We start from the raw sequence: 20,718 nt of genomic DNA, 5'->3' as shown, positions 1-20,718 counted from the left end.
ATATATGGAGAACACTAAAGGTCGCACAGATAGAAAAATGACGAAATAACAATTGACTTCGAAGATTTGAAGACGGTACCTGAAATCTGTATTGGCCAGTCAGATTGCGCATTTTGTTCGTGAATTCTCTCAGCCATTATCCTTTGTCTACTCGCTTGGTATATAAGCTCTGAATTTTTATCATCATGCGTTCAAGATCATGCACAAAATGATTGAACTTTTGTCATGAATTGCAATGAAAAATGTAAATATACTTTTGTTTTTATGCAACAACAAAAGAGCATCGATTGTAAATCATGTATAAATATAGTATGCATAACTGAAAATAGATGAAAAATAAGAAGTCACTGATAAAATAATAATAATGATAACGAGTAAAGCAAAATAAATAATTGATTAGTTGATTTATACGAAAATGTATCTAGGGAGATCAGGATGATCAACATCACATCGGCAGTTGCTTGTGCTTTGAGTTTTTGACCACCGACCAAAGCAGTGTTTTGTATAAAGCAAATTCCAGGGCGTGGACTGTTTGAGTACACCCTGGCCGGTGCATTTACCTTTTTTATGGTTCAATTGCGCTCGGGGATCACATTCAACGCAAACCATTCGATGCGGTTCTTGCAATGGATCAACACAATTTGGATTTGTCCATTCGGTTTCAAATATTACACAATGACTGAAAAAGAAAAAGATTGATTAATAAAATTAAATAAAAAATAAAAAATTAGCATCACCTTTTTATTGATTTTAGTTTTGATATCATTCTTGGTAAATCGTAATATAATTTTCCTTTTTGTGCTAAACGCCGGGCAGAATTGTACTTGTAAGGCAACAGCAGAGCCACTTCTGCAAATTATTATTGATTGGAAGTTAAGCGTTGGAAAATTTAAATCTTAAATACAAACGTACCGGATAAAAGTTTCTGGCAGTGTGGTTCGTATACTCCAAAACAGGAACGTTGTTGTTCCAAAATTGGACATGCCAGTCCACCAAACTTTGGCAACTGAACAATTCTCCTGTGGCGGCTGCTGATTCCGTGACCGCAAAACGGTTCCTTTTTCGATTCAACTTCTTCACTGGAACTCCTGCAAGCTGACCAAGAAGCCCACTCGCTGACTTGACAGTCGGTTACTGTTGAAAGTGGAAAAAAATTGAAAAATAGTCGAGCATTTTGTTTGAATTGAGATTTAAGAAATCAATGCATGCAGCAAATTTATTTTAATTTAAAGTTGTTTTTTTGTTAACTTTATTTACAATATTTTATAATTATCTATTTTGAATGCAAACATCGGTTGGAGGATGTATGTATGTAGTAATTGCTATTGTTGCTGTTGTTGTTGTAGAGATAAATTATCAGAAATGTACAACAAACACGATTGTCAAGCAGAGTAAATGCAGCAACAATGTAAAAGGTGATATGAAAATGTACTTTATCAAATTAAATGAGAGGAGGATATAAAAGCGTTAGTTAAATGACAAAATTGTATTTATCAGAAATATTTGAGTAGGTATTTCCTGAGCTATTCATGGTCATTGGATATTTTATGCATCGTTGCGTTGCACTGCAAAAATGAACGACAAAGAGCTCTATTATTCACTGCCGGTACAACAACATCAGTGAGCACCAGGGTCGGCGGTCATTGTTGATTGCAAAATGGCACTTGTGCACAATTGCTTCTGCTGTGAGATAACAGCAATAGACAAGCAACAAAATGCACTTTTTGGAATATTAGTTTTGCAAATTTTCCTCATTGTAATGAACAATTTCAAAAAATATTTTTACGAAGTTATTACAAAAATTACTAATAATAATAATAATAATAATAATGAATGTTCATTGAATTATTATATAAAATTGCTATTTTTTTAAGAAAAAAATATCTTTAAACAACTTCTTTGTATCATCAAATGCTATTATTATTTTACACATTAGTATTAAAAAATAGTATCAAATTTGATTAAGCTGAACATATTGTATTGTTTCTTGTAATAATTGCAATAAAGTAATAATAATAATGTAATAATATCGTCGAGAATAAATAAATCAATGAATCAAAAAATGGAAAAAGCATCATTCATACCTGGACAAACAGAATGATAATCCGTGCAACAGTCATTCAAACGGATGCAAGCTTCATCACAATAGCAGAGGTTGTTTCTACGGGGCAACGAGAACGAAAGTTCGTCATTGTTATCTTCAACGTTAGCCTCGGTTTGGTAGATTGTATTTTTGTTCCAACTTTCAGATTCTGAATCCAATGTGAATGTGGACGGTTGAAAGGGTAAAAGATCCGTATCGGTGTCGGTTATTTGCAAATCAGGATCAATGCTGTTGTCGGCAAGCTTGTCACGTTTGAACCGGAACAATTTCCACTTGTTCTTGCCCGGGCCGTGCTCTTGCGGTACAAGCACATATTCAGCTTTTCGAGCTTCTTGACTATTCGAAGGTAGAACATTAATGAGCACATTGTCCACTGCCACGCAAGTGATATTTCTGCCGGAGCAGCAAAGTCTGCTGGCAGCACAGCCGGCTCCAACAATGACTTCCAGCTGAGCGACAATTGCCAACATACTGCAGAACAACAAGCCCAAAGATGCCACCATTGTGTATCGAAATTTTCAAATTCACTTATACAGATCGCTTCACTTCAACCGCTGCTAAATATGCTAGAAAAATATTCGCATCCAATTACAATCGCACGACAATCGAAACGCGACCAACCAATCAACAACAACAACAAACAAATACCCGCAATGCTATGACCCTAAATTTTCCGGCTATTCTATTGTCATCATCACATTATGCAGATGTAGATTTAATATAATTTTTCTTTTTATTAAAATTAACAAGTGAAAAAAACGATTGTGAAAATAAATTGCTTGCCATATTTCACATATTATATATGTGTGCATAGGTGTATATAATTCCGCAATAGAAGAAAGAAATTATTTTCAAAGCTAAACTATATTATTAGGTGGACAGAAATGCTAAAAATGAAAAAATTTTTTATTAATTCCACAGTATGCCTATTCTTTTTGAAAAGAATTACTATTATCTTTTCATTGTTTGATTGACTGATTGGAGGGAGCAGTGCAGTAAGAATTGTTCAAAAGTAGCAAACCAATGTCGGGGCCAAGAAACAAGCGATCATTATTAAAAAAGATATTGTCAATTTTATCGAGTAGATTTTTTCCGTGTGAAAATTCATTTTAATCAGTTTTACAAGTTGCAACACGCATACACATACCGAGAAAGACGAAAAATAAAAGCAACTTCCTTTCAATGAATGAACGAATGAATCAATGCATCATAACGCTGTTATTCTTAACGTGAGAAATGAAATAATGCCACAAATTTTCATTTTCTATTTCACACTGTGAACAAATAACTTTGTAAATTTCTATTCAACTGAAACCTACACCAATATTCAATAATTTCAGTGAAATTAAAAAACCAAAACGCTGATAATATTTTCATTTTCATATTTAGTTACATTTTCATTCATAAATAAATAGACAACCATAATTTCGTGTAAAATCTCAATAATCGATAAAATCAACATGCAATTGAACAATTTGAATCTTGATTAACTAAAGTTTAAAGATTGAACACGGATCTGAATGTTGAAAAATTCAAAACTGTCAAAAGTTTGTCAGTTGATATTGCATAAATTATTTTAAAAAATTAATTTTAACAAACTATTCAGCATTTCATATTTTGATAAAGTTTAATAATAATAATAATCAACAATATTTTGAATAATTTGCTGTTAAAATGTTATCCCGTGAAAAGATTTCAACATTCAATTGATGACCACCAGCTGTATTGCGCATATTATTTATTGATTGAACGGACTTGTTGATTAAAAAGTAAAATTATGCACAAAAATAACCGCAATAATAAAATAGATGATTTATTTTTTAAAAACATAAATACAATGCATGAATTGAACTTACGTTTGCTTTCAGCATGTGAACAAGGACATTTTTTTTATCAATGAAAATAAATTAAACTGAAATAGAATCTATTTTCAAATAACCACACACCTTTGCGTAGTTCAGAAGAATGCCAGAAGAAATAAATTGATCTATATAAATGAAAATTAAAGTGCAAATATTCCGATGATTTGTTGGTCACTTTTAACGAGAAACATTATAATTCACACACGTACAGTAGGAGATGTTTTAAAATTATTTTCAGGCAATAGGAAAGTTTTAAATTATAATTCTTCTATACAAAAGATAAAAGTTGAAAATTTAAGCATATTTTTAATTGTTCAAAAATTCTAGAATGTCTATTAGAAAAATTTTACAAAAATGTTATTTCAGTAATTATTAATTCTATTTGAAATTTCTATAACTATATATAATATAATATATAATTTCTGTATTAATAATTCATTTTTTGCTTTTTTTTGAAATACATTAGTCCATGTATAGAATAATGTTCAATTTGTTGAAAAATGTTAAAGTTGAAGAAAAAAAAGTTGAAATGCATTTTAAAAGAATAACAAGAGAAAAAGGATTTTCGTGTGAAAAAAAGATTAAAATAAATATCTATTAATTTTCATACAAAACCAGTAAAATGGCATATAGTGAAAAGTGTAAATTGACAACCGATTTCATCATGCTTATTATTATTATTATTAGCTTTAATCAAAGAGAACTTTGAACGAGAGAAAAGAGTAAAGTAAAATTGTAATTTATTCTTTATTTATGATGAAAATATTTGCTCAGCTAGTATGAAAATTTCATTAATTTAAATTTTAGAAATTCAAGCCTTTTCAAATTAATAAATCTTACCAAAATACAGCATGCATGAATGATTGAAAATTTTCAGTTTCAAATACAGAAACAAAATTTTGAAAAAATAACATTGAAATTTTTAAATCTAATCCCACGAAACAACAGTGCTTCAACTTTTCAATAATAATAATAATAATAATAATTAGTTGAAAGTTGATAAGTTTTTAAGACAAAGTTCTTAAATATTCAAGGAAGAAAAATGAAATAAACATTGTTTTTGTCCACCACTATTAATAATGACGATGATTCTAATGACTTCAGCAGTGGAAGGAAGAAAAGAAGGAAGATAAAGTGGTTTTCACTTCAAGCAGTTGCTAGTATTAAACATTACTACTAAACTAAAAATATTACATTTAGAAACACTTGAAAATTGTGCTTTCTTTCATCACTAATTATAATTAATTCACTATTGCTGAAGGGAAGAAAATAATATAATGCGAAACGCTCAAAACAACTATAGAAAAGAAAAAAACATTCTCCACTCAAGTGCTGTTTCTCGTTTAAAGTAATAAGAAAATTTTGAAACTTTAAAAACATACCAAAAGAAAAAAATAATCTCACTGAAACTAAAATTTAAATGAATTGAAAAATTTTTCTAAATTTAACATGAATAAGAAATAAAATTCAAACAGCATATGTATATATATATATAAACACTGATGATGATGATGATGATGATGATACTTGAAAGATGAACAATAAGAATAATCATATTATAGTCAAATTATTTTTCTGATCACAATTACAATAAATCAATATAAATTCTCACATAAAACAAAATTGGATCGAATGAATGTTGTAACGAAATTTGAATTCAATGATGGAAAGTGGATGAAAATGGGAAAATGCAAAGTTATCCAACATCCAGTGGTTCAATTTGCCGGCGAACTGCTAAAATCGAAACATTCGGCAAATGAATTTGTAAGCGTTCAAGCACAAAGTCAAAAAGCGAATCAATTTTCTTCTTCTTCTTCTTCTACCAATAACATTCACCACTAATCTTTGTTCCTCACACGTAAGTGATCAATCTTCTTCTCTCTCTTCAAAACTTCTCCTCTCCTGAAGCCACTTTCCCCATGTCCATCTCCATTTTCCACTTGCCTCTAATTCTCGTCTTTGTACACCTAAATTTACAACTACATCTAGTCATCATTTGCTCAATAATAATTATATTGAGAATTCATTTTGTCTTGTAAAATACAAATCGTACAAAATTTTCGTTTTATTCTCTAAAAATTGCGCAATTACATATGCCAATAATACTGTATGCAATGTCTAATATTTGGAATTTCATCAAAAATGCCTACTTCTACAAAATAAAACTTTCGTTTTATCACTTACTTGAACTGCTTTTTATTTTCTGAAATATTACAACTGAAATCATTGCTATTATATATATTTCAGTAAAGACAAACCAACACAACCCAAATAATCATCTTCACGAATCAATTTCATTAATCAATATAACTTATAAATTACGATTTACTTCTACTACTGACTGATCTAATAATAATAACAATAATATTCGCTTCATTTTTATTATTTCCAATTTTCCAAAGTTGAATAATTTCGACTGATTTTGTTCATCATGCATCACGAAATTCATGCAACGCACAGAAAATGGTTGCGAGAAAAAGATAAAAAAATATATACATTTCCCAAACAAGAATGAGTATTTTTATGAAAAGAAAAATAATACATTTGAATATGAAAGTGATATTTAAAAATTCACACTTAATCAACAGAACAAATAAGAAGGGAAGAAGCGTACGCAAAAAAGCACTAACTGAAAAACTCTTTTCTTTACAGAAAAGTGCAAATAAAACTTTTACACTAAATAATAATAATTATTATCATCAATCACAAAAAATATTCAGAACAATGAATGATCACTGGGAAGATTAAATAAATAATAAAAAAAAAACGTTTGCAATTCTGGGGAAAAATATAACTGAAAAGCCTTTAATAAATATTATTATTAACTATCGCATTCGTAGAACATACGTGTATCAGAAAGAATTAATTTGCCATTATTTAATAAAATTTTCATCGTTGTATATAATAAATAGAAATAACTTTTGTTAAAGTAAGAGAAGATATTATTTCAAAAAGAAACAAAATCAAATCACATCAATTGTTGTTAATGTTTAAATCGAAAATGGAAACAAATCGCCTTCCACTATGGCATACGATAACCGGGATAGCTGGAATACAGGGCAGAACCCAAGTATGCATTTGTAGAATACGCTGCCGCTGAACCAGGCTGTGCAGACTGTTGTTGTTGCTGTTGTTGATGGGGCATTGCAACAGCCGGGGCATTCATTCCATAAGTCAACATCAACTGTGGAGCTAAGCAAAATATCTATTATTATTATTATTATAATAACATTGCTTAATGCATTCTACCACTTACGCATCATCATATCTGTCGACTGAGCTTGTACATTGTTTGCTTCTTCTTTGCGTTTCGCTTCCGCTTCATTTAAAGTTTGCACCTACACACACACACACACAAGACGTGAACATATTTTCACCATGAAATAAGTGATTATCAAAGTTGTTTTTCTTTATAAACGAACTCAATTTTACGATAAATTCGCTGACATAATATACAGAAAAAAACAAAACAAACTAAATTAAAATTAAACCACTAACCGTAGTGGTGAGTTCGCGAAGAACTTGAATCATATAAGGCATCGCGAAATCCATCAGATCATGTCTCCATGCCAGTTCCAAAATCACGTCCGGATGCAGCAAATCGTAACACTGATAAAGAGTCGCTGCAAAGCATTCTTTCAAATTGTTCTCCAAAAAGTAAGAGATCAAATCTTCCGCAAGTTCTGATTGGCGAGATTCTGCTGCGAATTCAATTGCATCCTGAAAAACAGAGTACAAAACCACTACTCTGTAACAGTGCACTCAACAACAACAACAACAACCGCATGAAATTGTATTATTATTGAATTAATATATATAATGTTGTAAAGATGAAAAATATTTGAAAAATTAAACGAACAAAAAATGTGAAACGCGAACAAATCAAATCGAACATTTTCTTCTGTAATGTGATGTGCAAAAAAAAATTTAATCTATTTTCACGTTCAGTTTGTTGAAATACATTTGAGCAAACCAATACGAGATGCGGTGCTATGGATAATGAATAATAGCAGGTGTGATTAAAGTGTGCGGGGAGAGAAGAGGAAGAAATCAATTGAAATTTACCTTGTACAATTTATCCTTTTTACATAATTCGACAGACTGCTTCCAGCGATTGTTACCCTTGTACAAGTAAGCACTGATGCGACGGAATTCAATCAGTTCATGATGTTCAAGCTGCTGAGCCAGAGCAATGTTATCATAGTTGTCAAATGCATCAATAGAAGCACGAAGACCCTGGAATAAATTTCATCCCAATTAATAATATATAGCATAATTTGATTTTTGATTGAATCCAAGATAAAGAAAAAGCAATAACAAAACAAAATAATATTCTGTTACATACAGCATAATCTTCTTCTTCAATCAACAGTTGATTCAACGCTTCATTTATAGCTTTGTTGTTCTGATTTTGCACTGCTCGCAGGTAGGGCTTTATCAGTGGTAGATGTTTGTTTTTTGTAAAAAATGCAACAGCTCGCGTATGATCCATACGAGGAGCCAGGACGGTCAGCAGATCATTCAACAGTAACGGCTTGTAATCAAGGTAAAATTGCATCGCCTTGTAATAGAGTTCAATGTTCGCCACTTTGGTGATGATTTCTTTGAAATGCTGCTCACGCCAAGCTTCTACTGGATGCTTCATGACAGTAACTACGGCGTTGTCGTATTCTTCGTATTTGTCGTACAAGAAGACCAACTCTGCCCACAGATGGGCTTGTTCAGCGGCGCGCAACACTTTCGGAATATTAACCCTTGACCAGAACAATTCCAAATGTTCACGCATCTTTTCCGGTTTATATTTCGAATACAAAATTGCAAGTTCGGTAAAAATGCCCATATGAGAACGTTCCAATCCTGAAATTGAAATGAATTATTTTTCAAATATACATATATATTTATTTAAAAAATGAATGAATGAATTAATTAACCCAATGCAGCTTCGAGCAAATTGATCAACTCTTCAAAATAGCCACGCTGTTGATAATAAGTATTCAATTCTTCGAGCTCTTCGGCGTGGACAACAATGTGCAATCCGCATGTTTGGGCCAGTTGGAATTGTTCCGCATCCACGCACGCATAGCACACCTGTGGGACAAATTGTACATACAGATAAATTGCAATCTTCAACAGTTCTACTACTGTTACCTCTTTCCAAGTTTTGGTCGAATTTGCCTTTCTTGCCGCATCGACAGATCCATTGTATTCACCAAGACGTACCATCGTGATCGCCAGTTTGGCAAAATTACTGACATTGTTGAATAAAATTTTCGACGCATCGTACATGCCTTCGTCAAAACAACGTTCCCCAACCTAATAATAATAAGAATTGACGGATGGTAAATTATTTATGATAATTTTATTGAATAAACTTGTAAAATCTGAGCATGATTCGGTCCTGTGACGAAATCTTCCATCTCGGCCAAACGTTTGGTTTTGGCAAATGCGAAAACCAATTCGGTATCAATGAACGATTCGCGTGCTTTTTTCCTGGCCATTTTCAAATAGCGCACCAAATCTTCCCAGTGATCTTGAAAAAAATTACAAACAGTAATAATAATAATAATAATTTTCCAATTTCATCCAATCAACCTGTTTTGCTGCAAGTTTGAACCACTTCCACGTAATAAGAAGCGTCGTCAGCTTTGATGAAAGAATCAACAGCCTCTTTGACCATATTGTGACGAAGCTGCGCCGCGGCCAACTGAGCCCAAACGCCAGATTCGTTGCAACGTTCGGCAAACTCGTAAGCACGGTCCAAATTGCCAATATTGTCGATTAAAACCTGCAAACGACAAACGATCAATTTCACGGCGATAACAGCAAATTAAAAACAAACCTTTATAGCCGATGTGTTGACGTCGAACTTTTTGTATATTGCAAATGCTTCTTCGTACAATTCGGATGTGATTGCCAAGTTGGCAATATCCGGCGCGTCGTAATTTTCCAACCGTTGGACGTATTCCATCACACGAGGCCGGTCGGCTCGGATTGCGGTCAAAATGAGCAAATTTTGCAAATTGCGATGTTCGGAAAATAAGCCGTTGTCCAGGACAATTTTCTCGAGCAATTCGATCAGTTCGTTGGGTAAATTGGCAGCCATGAACGCTTTCACCGTCACCGACACATCGTCCGGATCTTGAGTTTCGGACAACGCGGTCTGCACCACTTGGTCGATCAACTGCCGTCTGTACGGGTTGCTCTCCTGCAGCACTTGGTTCCACAGTTCACTGTCCCTGCGACAGACCATGTAGCGGGATAAATTTTTGAACAACGAATTCTCGTTGCAAACCTGATCAAAAACGAAGAAGATGAATGAATGAAGCAATTACAAATCTATGTAATAATGATCTGAATTACGTTGATCAGTTCCGTATCGCAGTGCCCCCTTTCGTAGGCAATACAAGCCAAATGTGGATCACGCTTTTCGCAGTATTTTCCAATAACCCGCGAATCGTAATAGGGATTTTCTCTCAAGAAACGCTCGGCATTGTTATTGCTATCAATGTAAATTTTCGCAATAGCGTTGTGCGTGGCAGCATCGGTGGCACCTTCGTGAACTTTAGTCTCCAACCACGGCTGCAGCAATTTCAAACTAACACAACAAAATCAATCAATCGAACACACACACACACAACATCAGATAAATTATAATAAAAGTTGTCGGTCTTTCGACTCAACTGACCGATTTCGTTTTTCCACTTCTTCAACAAGTTGATCTATGGAAAATGCATTTCGAGTGTGCAAAATCAACTGTTTTATCGTATCTTCACTGCAGTCGACATCCAACAGAGCGCCGACAACTTGCGGCAAACGAGCCGAGTTTACCTATTTTGCATAATTAATTAAATTAAATTAGGAAAAGAATTTTTCCCTTCAATTCACCTTCTGCACAAAAACTTCAATATATTTGTGCAAGTTGTTCTGGTACAAGTAGAGTACAAGATCGTGGACAAAGTCGAACCGATCGCAGACAATAATCAAAGGGAGTTGATCAGTAAGTTTCGCTTCTTTCAAAAAATTTTTCACACGCTCCGGTTCGTAGAAGGTCGACTCACGACAAATCCTCTCTACTTCTTTGATTTGTCCAGTGCGACAAGCTGCCTGAATATGCCGAAAAAAAACCCCAACTATTACAATTTATAATAATAATAATAATAATAATTCTCACCTGAATATATTTGAAATGTACTTCAGGATCTTGACTGAAATTGACAATTGAACCAAGGAAATAAAACAACCCTTCGTAAGATTTGAACGATTCAAACAAATCAATCAAAGCCTGAGTAGTCAATTGTTCAAAATATTTAGACGAAATTTTCACCACAGCTTGTAAATTTTGCCGAATGTTCGCCTGCAACATTGCTTTCAAACATTCCATAGAATCTTCCACACTCAACGTTCCAAAATAATTCACCAACCACTATTATTGGATATGAAAATTGTAAAAATGCATACATATTTATTTATATATGTTCATGACTTACATCCAAATTCAAAGACTGGGTATTGACCACAGCCCGTTTGATGTCGTACAAATCTGTGTAATGTTCCAGTGCACGTTGCATCAGTGAAACCTTTTCACACAACTGCGCAATGTGCGCACGATCGTAATGATGGAAAATATTCTGCTGGAGAATTGTATCGGCAACTGCTGGATTTGTCAAAAGATTAATTTCCAACACGCGTGTTTGTAGTGGACCTTCTGACGGTCGATCATTCTTCAAAGCATCCAACAAAAATGCAGTACACTGAGGAACGAGATTTACTTCCAAAAAGCAATCTGCTATCTAAATTAAAAAAAACAAATTCAACAATTGACATGATCAATGAAAAAATTATTCACTCATTTATTTTACTTGTGCACAAATGATGAATATTTTTGTAAAAATTAAAATATACCTGATTCAAATCTGCCAAAGGTCTTTCTTCGTCTTTAATCAACATACGTGCAAATTCGACAGCTTTTTCCGGTCCACTTTTCTGAATCACTTGCCGCAATAGAAACACATAATCCGGCTGATAGCCAACTCTCTTTGCATACAAAAGAATTTTGTCAAAACTGCCAGTTTCGGCAAAGCACAAAATAACCTAAACGAGCAATAGAAATTACATAATAACTCTCTACAATTTGCAAATTGATCACGAACTTTTGGATGGCAGTGAGAACGCAAATACACCGACAACGCCAACGTCGTATCTTTCCCTTGTGCTTGGATCAAATCGCCCAACTCTTCACTGCACTCCAACTGCACAACAACAAACATGTGTAAATTAATAAGTTTTTTTTTTCAAAAAAAATAAAAAATAATCTTCTTCATTACTTTATTCTCTTTAAGCCATTTTTCAATTAATTGCACGCGATTCTGAAGCAACACTGGTCGACACAGTTCAATTGTTTCGAATTTGTTCAAACGACTTCTGTCCAGTAATATGGCAAAATATTGCAATATAGCGTTAGCTCCGGTCGTTTCTTTACTAACTTGTTGAAATTTTTGAATAGTTTGCGGGGTACGTAAAATGAACTGTATAAAATATTATTGTCAATTTTAAATTTAAATTAGTCGAACAAATAATACTTTTGGAGCTACTGCAGCAATTTCCGCTGCTTCGCTATATCTTTGTTCGTTGAAGAGAGTGGTAAACTTGCGTACAAACAAATCTTCGGCACCTGGCAAATCACATCGAGCTGCAAAACGCATAGCTAAATCCGGATTTTGCAATGTATTCGTTATGTATGGAATGACATTCTGTTCGTCAATGCTAACGCTTAGCACCTGAAATTGTGAAAGAGAGAGAGAAAAAAACGAAAGCTTTTTTCACACTTTCACCATCAACCATTGTAAAAAACTAACCTGACCCTTCGTAGTAATGCCAAGGATTCCAGATGTTAATTGGTATTCAGTTGTCACGAAGATTGTCTCGTTTGAAATTCGATTCATATAAATACAAACTGCGAATTCCACATCATAAACATGAATGTAACCACATTTTGTAATGATAAAAATCACACCATGCTTTTCACTTCCCTAAACCATTATTTTCCCACATTGAATAAAATGAACATAAACGCACAATTCTCAACAAATACGTACACAACAAAACAGTCTTGTTCACTGTGTATTATTTAATTCCATCTTCAAAATTCACATGATGAAATAAATTAAAAATTTATTACTGTATTATCACCTTATTATTCATTATCAAATATCTGTTTGTCGGCTGTCTCAAAATTCAAATTATATAATAAAAATTAGAATTAAACAAAATAAAAAGCAACAACTTTCACCTTCGCTAACAGTTCAACTTAATACATCAATCACATTATATTGTACACTTTTACAAAATGTGTGTTTATCGAATTTACAAAAATAAAAACGGTCAATTATTATTCATTATATTTACATATATTTCAGTTTAATTAGAAAAATGGAGACAATTCTGAAAATTATAAGTTGACAATGTTAAAAAAATATTATCACTAACCTGCATCGCGATGGGAAAATCATGCTGACCTTCTGCCGGAAAAAACAAGTCAACCACTTTTTTGGTATACGTCGCATTTTTACCAGATGCAGTTCCAACTTCAACTATGTGTAGCTAAAAGGATTCAATAAATAAATAAATAAGTAATCATCAGACGAAACAGAATAAAAAACAAAAAGAATTATATATCTATATACAACATACCTTTGCAAAAGCCTGCTGTCGCGAGGCAAAACTAAACAACGTGCTTGGTTCTTCATTTTTGCCAAACTTGAAATTAATAAAACACGCTGCCTGACCTTCAATAACTTGACTCACACGACGCTCCATGCTGTACAATTGCATATGACCTACTGCACGAGAATCCTATAATAATAAAATTAAAATTTCAATCACAACAGAACGGCTATTCTGAAATTTTTTCAAAAATGTAATGCTTCAGCTAGATTAAATTTCCATAATTCCTTATAAAAATAATATTTGTATTTACATAATAATAATAAATTAAAATAAATTTACCCACTGAAGCATTACCTTTTGTAATTCATTTCAGTAAAAATTACTATACAATTATAAAATAATTCAATTACATTCTCAATTAACATAATTGACCGTGCCCATTCAGCATTCAGTCAATGTCAATACTCAAAGTAATCTGAGAGCATCAATCAATTACTATCATAATTTATTTCATAAACCTATTTTAGCGTTTTGTAAAATTGACTTGAATAAACTAACTATGCCCATCAAAAGAAGCCACATGTATTTGCTATCTGCTTTGTAATTGATAATTCGACGATCACTGAGCGACTGCATTCTATCGAACATTTTCACTGGAACAGACTCACCTGAAATTTAAAACTTCATGTAAAACAATCCTAAATATCAAAAACTAATACACTTTACTTTCCATCGTCCAGTGATAAACTGATGTCGGCGAAACCAATGCAATATTATTCACATCAAGCCATCTCCAAAACACTACTTCTTCCGAAAACTGACATGATTTCACTTTGCTTTTCACATCTATGTCGAATACTTGGAGCATTTTTCCTGCTAAAAAATAAAGCTTCCCATTATTTTGAAACTTTCTCCTTTGTTTTTTAAAATTCATTCTCACCTTTCAAAGCCAGAACTTTTGAAACTGGGTTCATAATTACTGAATCCGCAGAAATCGGTCTTCGCATAGGATTGCTGATGTCATTCAAATCGATTACGACCACTTGGGCAGAATCTCCCACTTTTTCTTTAACGCAAATGTATTTATCCGATTCCATTGTCACAGTACTGAAACCGATGTTAGAAGCGCTGATGCCCAGATTTTGCAGCTAAAAATTTTCATAACTTATGCATACGATATCATATATCACTTTACAGTCCATGATCAATTAAAATCATTTAACAAAGGAATAGAAGAAATATTCAGTAGAAAATACTTTGAGGCAATACATTACATCTTAACTGACAATTTAAAATATGGCAAAAAATGAAATGCATTCAGTAAAAACATTATTACATTTGCACAAAAAATAAAGAAAGCTCAACAGAAATTATTTACGAGCAATAAACAACACAAACAGTTTACTTCAAATTCCATGTAATTTTAATTTTGGTAATATTTATTTTCAGTACTCGATAAATGCCAACTGCTTTAATTAAAAATGAGATTTCTGCATAATCATACAATTGCACAAAGAAAATGTAAAAATTGTAAAATAAACTTTACTGAATTAAATAAATATACACAACCTGAGCATGTTCTTGAAATCGAATAGGTAGAGATGTCGTCATTTCGTTTGATGATATTAAAAATTAATCAACAGAACTTTTAGTTTGTGATATTACTTGTGAAGCAACCACGAGAAAATATGACAACTGCAACTAAGAATGTCACACAACGGTAATACCAGAATGATGGACAAGAATGAAACAACCGTATGCCTGTACAAAAATGTGTTATGGATAATCAAGCACAAATAAAAATGTCAAATAAGTTTAAATTCTTCAAGTTAAAAATAGTTATCTTGTGAAATTATTGTTAAATTAATATTAAATATTCTAATTCTAACCGTGTTCAAAAATAACGAGTTTAAATTTCAATTGAAACTGAAAATTTTATGCGCATATAACTTATTATTCCTGTTAAAAATCACCAATACTAATCTTCTTTTTGGAAAGCGAATAAACGACCTAGATGTTATAAAACTATATGTTTAAAAATTTGTTTATTTTTCAAAAGCATTTTGAATGGATGAAACGGAAACAAAACTTTTAATGTAAAGTTGACCGTAGTGACATGTCGCGACAAAGGATGAGCATGAACTTTTGGAATGTAATAACACTGAACAGTTTCAGTACTTTGAAAAGAGTATTGTTTTGAAAATTTCATTCATTATTAAGTATTCGTTAAAGTAACAATGGAATGAAATGATAAGGGAAATGGATTTTTTTATTCATTGAAACTTTTCAAATTCAAAATGTTTTTTTTAGTTTATCTTTAAGAAAAATCTTGTCCACGTTGCTATTTCAGTGGGCTAATTCTGTATTCTTTTTGTCTGTCTTGTAATCAGTTTTGATCAATTAATAATGAACTAATTTGTGAACAATTTGAGTTAGTGATGACTCTTTAATGATCGTACATTTTTGTGATATCAAATTTTTATTTCAAATTTAACAATTAATTTATCATGAGAACATGTTAGTTATAGGTAAAAATTATCAATAATTTCAACTATAGTTGATATTTTTTATGTAAAATGCTAGTATAGAGACGTTTTTTGCTGTTTTTGAATAAATGAATATTCATATATCATCGACATTTCATCACCGATCTTTCAATTACATGACCAGTTGTTCGCAACGCTGTCATTGACATTTTTAACGATTAATGCATCATATGGATTGCTATTATTCAAGACTGGCAATGCAGACAAATTTTCATAAGCTTGATAAGTTGAAATTTAATCTCTGATTTCGGACTTAAACTTTTGTTTACAGTTCCATTGCTTATTATAAATGTTTTATAAAAACATTTTTGTAAAAGCTATTATAATTTCGAATTTTCATTTTATATGACAATGAGTGATGCATATTAGCATGTTTTCATGATAATAATCAATCAATAATCTCAAATGACATTATCAGCATATTTGCTGATGTGAATGTTAACTAGGTAAAAAAGTAAAATTAATGTATTGCAAATTAAAATAAACTTTTTATGAGAATAGTTTTTTTGGTTTGTTAATTTTCAGAGGAATAAAATCAGAAGCTTTCTCCACTTGTCTGTCAGTGTATTCTTGACAGTCATTTCTGGCCAAGTAGTCTATTTATTCAGTTAACGTCGCGTGGTGTAATGAGCAACCGTTGGCTGATCTAACGTCACAGCTTGATCGGCTCGTAGGGCGTGTCACGCTTGGTTAGTTCATTCTAATGTAAACAGAAAAACCTAACTCAATTTTCTTGTTTTTTCAGTTTGAAGTATTCATTTATTTTACAGTAAATTCAACTTGACGACTAGGTATAAATTTATATAAATTATTTCAGTACGATATTATTGTTTATAATTGATTTTACTAGCTTCAGAAATACATTAAAATCAACTAATAACGCAAGCAGCAACATATGAACATGCAGATGAATAAAAATTTATATTCTCAGCAAAATTTACTCATCATATACAAAGTTCAAATCGCTGATTTAATCAAAATAAATTCAAGTTATTCAGATGACATTTCAAAAACAAGATGAAAACTTTGAGCTGACTAAATCGAACGAGCAAAATATACAATCAATAACCGTGGGAGCGTGATGATATTTATGATATGATTTTTATGAAAAGCAAAACGTGTGGAGCGCAAACTTGAAAAATTTTCTGAAATCTACATTTCATACAACATAGGCAACTGATCGGTAATTGGCTAACGAGTTATGCTATTTTATTAGTTACCAAATTTTGATCACTAACTGGTCGAATAACTTATAGCATTAGATTAGCTACTCAGCTTTGATCATAATTTGGATGATTGTTTTCCATCAAAGTTTTCCCAAATATGAAGTGCTTCACTATTAAATTACCCTATATGGACATACATAATCACATTTCTATTTTCAAAACAGTTTCTTTACGTATAATTCAGAATAGTGTTCGCCAACTTTCTTTGCATTAAAGTAATTACAATTATTCTAAAGTAAATATTCTCATGACCAATGTTTATCTTCATTACATTTGCTGAGAATTTCCTGTGCATATTTTTAAGCACAAAATTTATATTTACTTTGTTTGGTTTTACATGAATATGCAATAGAAAAATCATACTGGCGCTTAAAATAATGCTTGTTCACAGTTTTACATTTACTGTTCAAATAATGACCTGTTGTTGTAATTTTATTTCTTCAGGACTGTGCTAATCAGCAGACTGTTTTACACAGAAACATTTCCGCTTTTCGCTACAAGCGCTTCCGAATTAGGCAAATATATAGTATACAGCATTATGTTACAACAGCAGCCAATAATCAACAACAACAACCAACCACAACAATAATAATCAACAACAAATCTAAACTATATTACAATAATTACAATAATAATGAATAAAAAATATACATCGTGCTACAATCGTAGAGATCAATGATGATCATTTGTAGAAACTGAGAGAATCCCAGGTGGTGCTTACGGCTTTTTTGTTCATGCGGTTGTTTTATACATGGTCCGCACAGCCACGCCATGGATATTCCAAAGCGGAATTTTAGTGGCCGGAAGCCACTCTTGCTGAAAATACTGGAACAAGGCTTCCACTTGACCCGACGTCCCAACATTTGATTTCGAAACCCGTGGGTACAAGGTGCACCGGCAAAAATGCTAATGCCATCAGCATTTTAACCTTTTTTCTTACCTCCTGATTATTATTAATATAATCAGCTCTTAAGCCAAACCGGCCGACCTGCCGAAACAGCTTGGCAAAAGTGGAAGAACCAACCTTGTACCCGGGTGTGAGGAAAGTTGCCTTGAAAAGTCGGGATCAGGGCTATTTCGAAATCGCAAACAAATTACGCCAGATCAAATTCGACGCCAAGTTCTTCCGCTTTGGAATGTAGTACTTAAATATTCGGCTATACATGGGCAGATCTTTCCCAACAGTCAAGCAATATACGACGAGTAGCAGTTTACGCCTCAGGAAAGGTAAACAACTCGTTGTACCAGCAGCGGACAATCTAATGCGTCCCATCCCGGCACCAGCAGTTACTCTGAGCCAGCAGCCACACACAGCCTCGTTGGCAAAAATTTATATCATTGGTCGGCGAATGATACATTAAAAATTGCGCACCGGATTTCGTTGTCGTCTGCAGGGCAGTAAGCCGCAGATTCTGCCGCCTGGCCAGAAGTCGTGGGTATCTCTTCGAACGGCTGTAATACATTGTGTTCCGGGCCTGCTCCCACGAGAAAAAATAACAAAAAGTACCTAAGCTGGTGGATGCATCGCTTGCCAGCTCATCATAAATTTCCAATATCGGCCTCGGAATATCTGTAGCAAGCCTTTTCAATTCATTCAGCTGCAGCTGATGGTAGAATGCATGGGCATCTTCTCGGCATTCATCTAAATAGCTTATGCACCGTTCCGGTTGATTTGTCCAGATCAGTTAGCTGCGTCAAGCTTTATGCCCAGCAGCATTTTACTTCCTGCTTCATAGTGTACTTCTCGCTTACTCCAGTATTACTAATAACGGAATCCATTTCCGCGTCCATTTTCTGTTCATTGCCGTCCAGTCCAAATTTCGGATGATTACGTGTGATCTTGGTTCTCTCATCAGCTAATAACCCTCTGTAACGGATTCTCCATCACAGTAGGCGGCTCAGACTCCGCCTTATTCTTCTCTTCCGGGACGTCACCGTCTGCGTTGACCTTACGGCCGCCCATTTTCCTTGCAGAAGACATCTAGCTTGATTGTGTCACAAAACAAACACCAGACAATCGTTTCGAACGTTTATTACACCGAGGAATTAGCAACCGTCGCAACAAATCACAACTAGACCGATCTGGAACAACAATCACCCACGAACACACAAACTCGCTACACGTCACATAGTTACCGTACTCCGCCTTGGATCTTCAAGTCTAAAATATATTACTGTAGCCGTGTGTAACAGCGACGTGGTTCGTGTCAGCTCCGCCTTTCCTCCTTTTCTTCCGTTGACTCTGGAATAGAGCAGATGTCATTAGTTGGCCGGGCTGTTACACCAGAATGTTCAGCACTGAACTGAAACGCAAGACAAAAGGAAAAGAAATTTGACGGTTTAAATTCCATTGTTAAATAATCATTTTGAAACAACGTTTAGTTTTCATTCCTCGTTTTATCTACAACTGATGATCAACGTTGATTGATATTTCTGTGGCACCAATGCCTTTTGTTGATGTTGACAGAAGATTATTAATCACACACAAATGGTGCACAAGTGCTGACATCAAAGTATGCGATGTCCCCTGAAGAGTGAACTTGAAGCGGCTGTAGCAGCTTTTCTGCATGGTGCTGTTCATCGCTTTTTTTCTGCTTCCAAAGTGTTTTACATTTATCCACCCGCATTTATAAATAGTGTTCAAAAGAAATGTCAGCCAACAGTTGCTTTCACTCGTCATATAAATTACCTTCTTAGCTAACAATTAAATGAGATTTATGCCTAAGGTTCTTTTCTGTTTGTCAGATATTGTTCTGATAAAGGATAGTTGAAGGGGTTTGGTACAAGTACAAAGGGAAAAACTGAAATTGATAAATTGTCCACAGCTGCCAGTTTTCAGCTGAAACTAGGAGTGGTGATTGCTGAATGTTAGCATCGATATATTTTATGTTTTCTGAAAGTATTTCAAGTTTGGATGAGAATTTTATCTTCATTCTCTTCAATGTCTCTTTTGCCTCGTTCACCAAAGTTGTTTTTTTTATGTTTTATTTAAATAAGAAAATTGCAATTTTGTTTAATATAAATATCTGTGGTTATACATTTTCTGTAAATTCTATTAAATTTCTCTTTCAATATCTAAAGTAAACCGACTGGGAATTTTATCTTATTTCTTCGATGTTTCTTTTGCCCCGTTCACCAAAGTTATTGTTTTCCTTTTTATGTTTTATTTAAATAAGAAAATTGCAATTTTGTTTAATATAAATATCTGTAGTTATACATTTTGTGTAAATTGTATTAAATTTCTTTTTCAATATCTAAAATAAACCGACTACTGGGTTGATTAAACATTCAAATTGCAATTCTTGTATACTATG

The 20,718-nt window shown here is 33.1% G+C and overlaps 3 protein-coding genes across 3 annotated transcripts; 1 reads left to right on the top strand and 2 right to left on the bottom strand.

Moving 5' to 3' along the window:
• Positions 1 to 14: 14 nt before the first annotated feature.
• Positions 15 to 2,607, bottom strand: Tsp_04711 (RPE-spondin). The gene is made up of 5 exons (XM_003369244.1): positions 2,085 to 2,607; positions 913 to 1,134; positions 738 to 849; positions 561 to 679; positions 15 to 169 (listed from the first exon to the last, which is right to left on the bottom strand). The coding sequence occupies exons 1-5, from the start codon at positions 2,605 to 2,607 to the stop codon at positions 15 to 17; spliced, it is 1,131 nt and encodes a 376-aa protein (XP_003369292.1).
• Positions 2,608 to 6,988: 4,381 nt separating this feature from the next.
• On the bottom strand, positions 6,989 to 15,243 carry Tsp_04710 (putative clathrin heavy chain 1). The gene is made up of 21 exons (XM_003369243.1): positions 15,202 to 15,243; positions 14,573 to 14,780; positions 14,359 to 14,508; positions 14,191 to 14,300; positions 13,657 to 13,722; positions 13,453 to 13,566; positions 12,822 to 12,995; positions 12,546 to 12,743; positions 12,117 to 12,215; positions 11,869 to 12,057; positions 11,454 to 11,756; positions 10,852 to 11,070; positions 10,327 to 10,545; positions 9,806 to 10,258; positions 9,559 to 9,751; positions 9,339 to 9,496; positions 8,898 to 9,279; positions 8,312 to 8,823; positions 8,032 to 8,202; positions 7,465 to 7,686; positions 6,989 to 7,150 (listed from the first exon to the last, which is right to left on the bottom strand). Exons 1-21 carry the CDS (start codon positions 15,241 to 15,243, stop codon positions 6,989 to 6,991), a joined length of 4,344 nt encoding a protein of 1,447 aa, XP_003369291.1.
• Positions 15,244 to 17,651: 2,408 nt separating this feature from the next.
• Tsp_04709 (conserved hypothetical protein) lies at positions 17,652 to 18,765 on the top strand. Its single transcript, XM_003369242.1, has 6 exons — positions 17,652 to 17,660; positions 17,849 to 17,930; positions 18,097 to 18,143; positions 18,202 to 18,286; positions 18,379 to 18,463; positions 18,615 to 18,765. The coding sequence occupies exons 1-6, from the start codon at positions 17,652 to 17,654 to the stop codon at positions 18,763 to 18,765; spliced, it is 459 nt and encodes a 152-aa protein (XP_003369290.1).
• Positions 18,766 to 20,718: the final 1,953 nt, after the last annotated feature.

The sequence above is a fragment of the Trichinella spiralis genome, assembly GCF_000181795.1.
Source record: "Trichinella spiralis strain ISS 195 chromosome Unknown Scfld1557, whole genome shotgun sequence".
In the NCBI taxonomy this organism is placed as follows: Eukaryota; Metazoa; Nematoda; class Enoplea; order Trichinellida; family Trichinellidae; genus Trichinella; species Trichinella spiralis.
This window is presented reverse-complemented; position numbering and strand designations above follow the sequence as displayed.

Bases quoted from the DNA above. Each gene is read 5' to 3' on its own strand.
- Tsp_04711 (XM_003369244.1), bottom strand. From the start codon at position 2,607: ATGGTGGCATCTTTGGGCTTGTTGTTCTGCAGTATGTTGGCAATTGTC. The intron at 850-912 runs GTACGTTTGTAT...AATAATTTGCAG, and splicing joins CTGCCAGAAACTTTTATCCG to AAGTGGCTCTGCTGTTGCCT. The intron at 170-560 runs GTAAATGCACCG...ATAAAAATTCAG, and splicing joins GCAATTGAACCATAAAAAAG to AGCTTATATACCAAGCGAGT.
- Tsp_04710 (XM_003369243.1), bottom strand. From the start codon at position 15,243: ATGACGACATCTCTACCTATTCGATTTCAAGAACATGCTCAG. The intron at 10,546-10,851 runs GTGAATTGAAGG...AAATTGCTGCAG, and splicing joins TTGAAGTTTTTGTGCAGAAG to CCGTGGTTGGAGACTAAAGT. The intron at 8,203-8,311 runs GTATGTAACAGA...AATTTATTCCAG, and splicing joins TTGAAGAAGAAGATTATGCT to GGTCTTCGTGCTTCTATTGA.
- Tsp_04709 (XM_003369242.1), top strand. The intron at 18,144-18,201 runs GTTGTTTTATAC...GCGGAATTTTAG, and splicing joins ACGGCTTTTTTGTTCATGCG to TGGCCGGAAGCCACTCTTGC. The intron at 18,287-18,378 runs GTACAAGGTGCA...TCAGCTCTTAAG, and splicing joins TTTGATTTCGAAACCCGTGG to CCAAACCGGCCGACCTGCCG.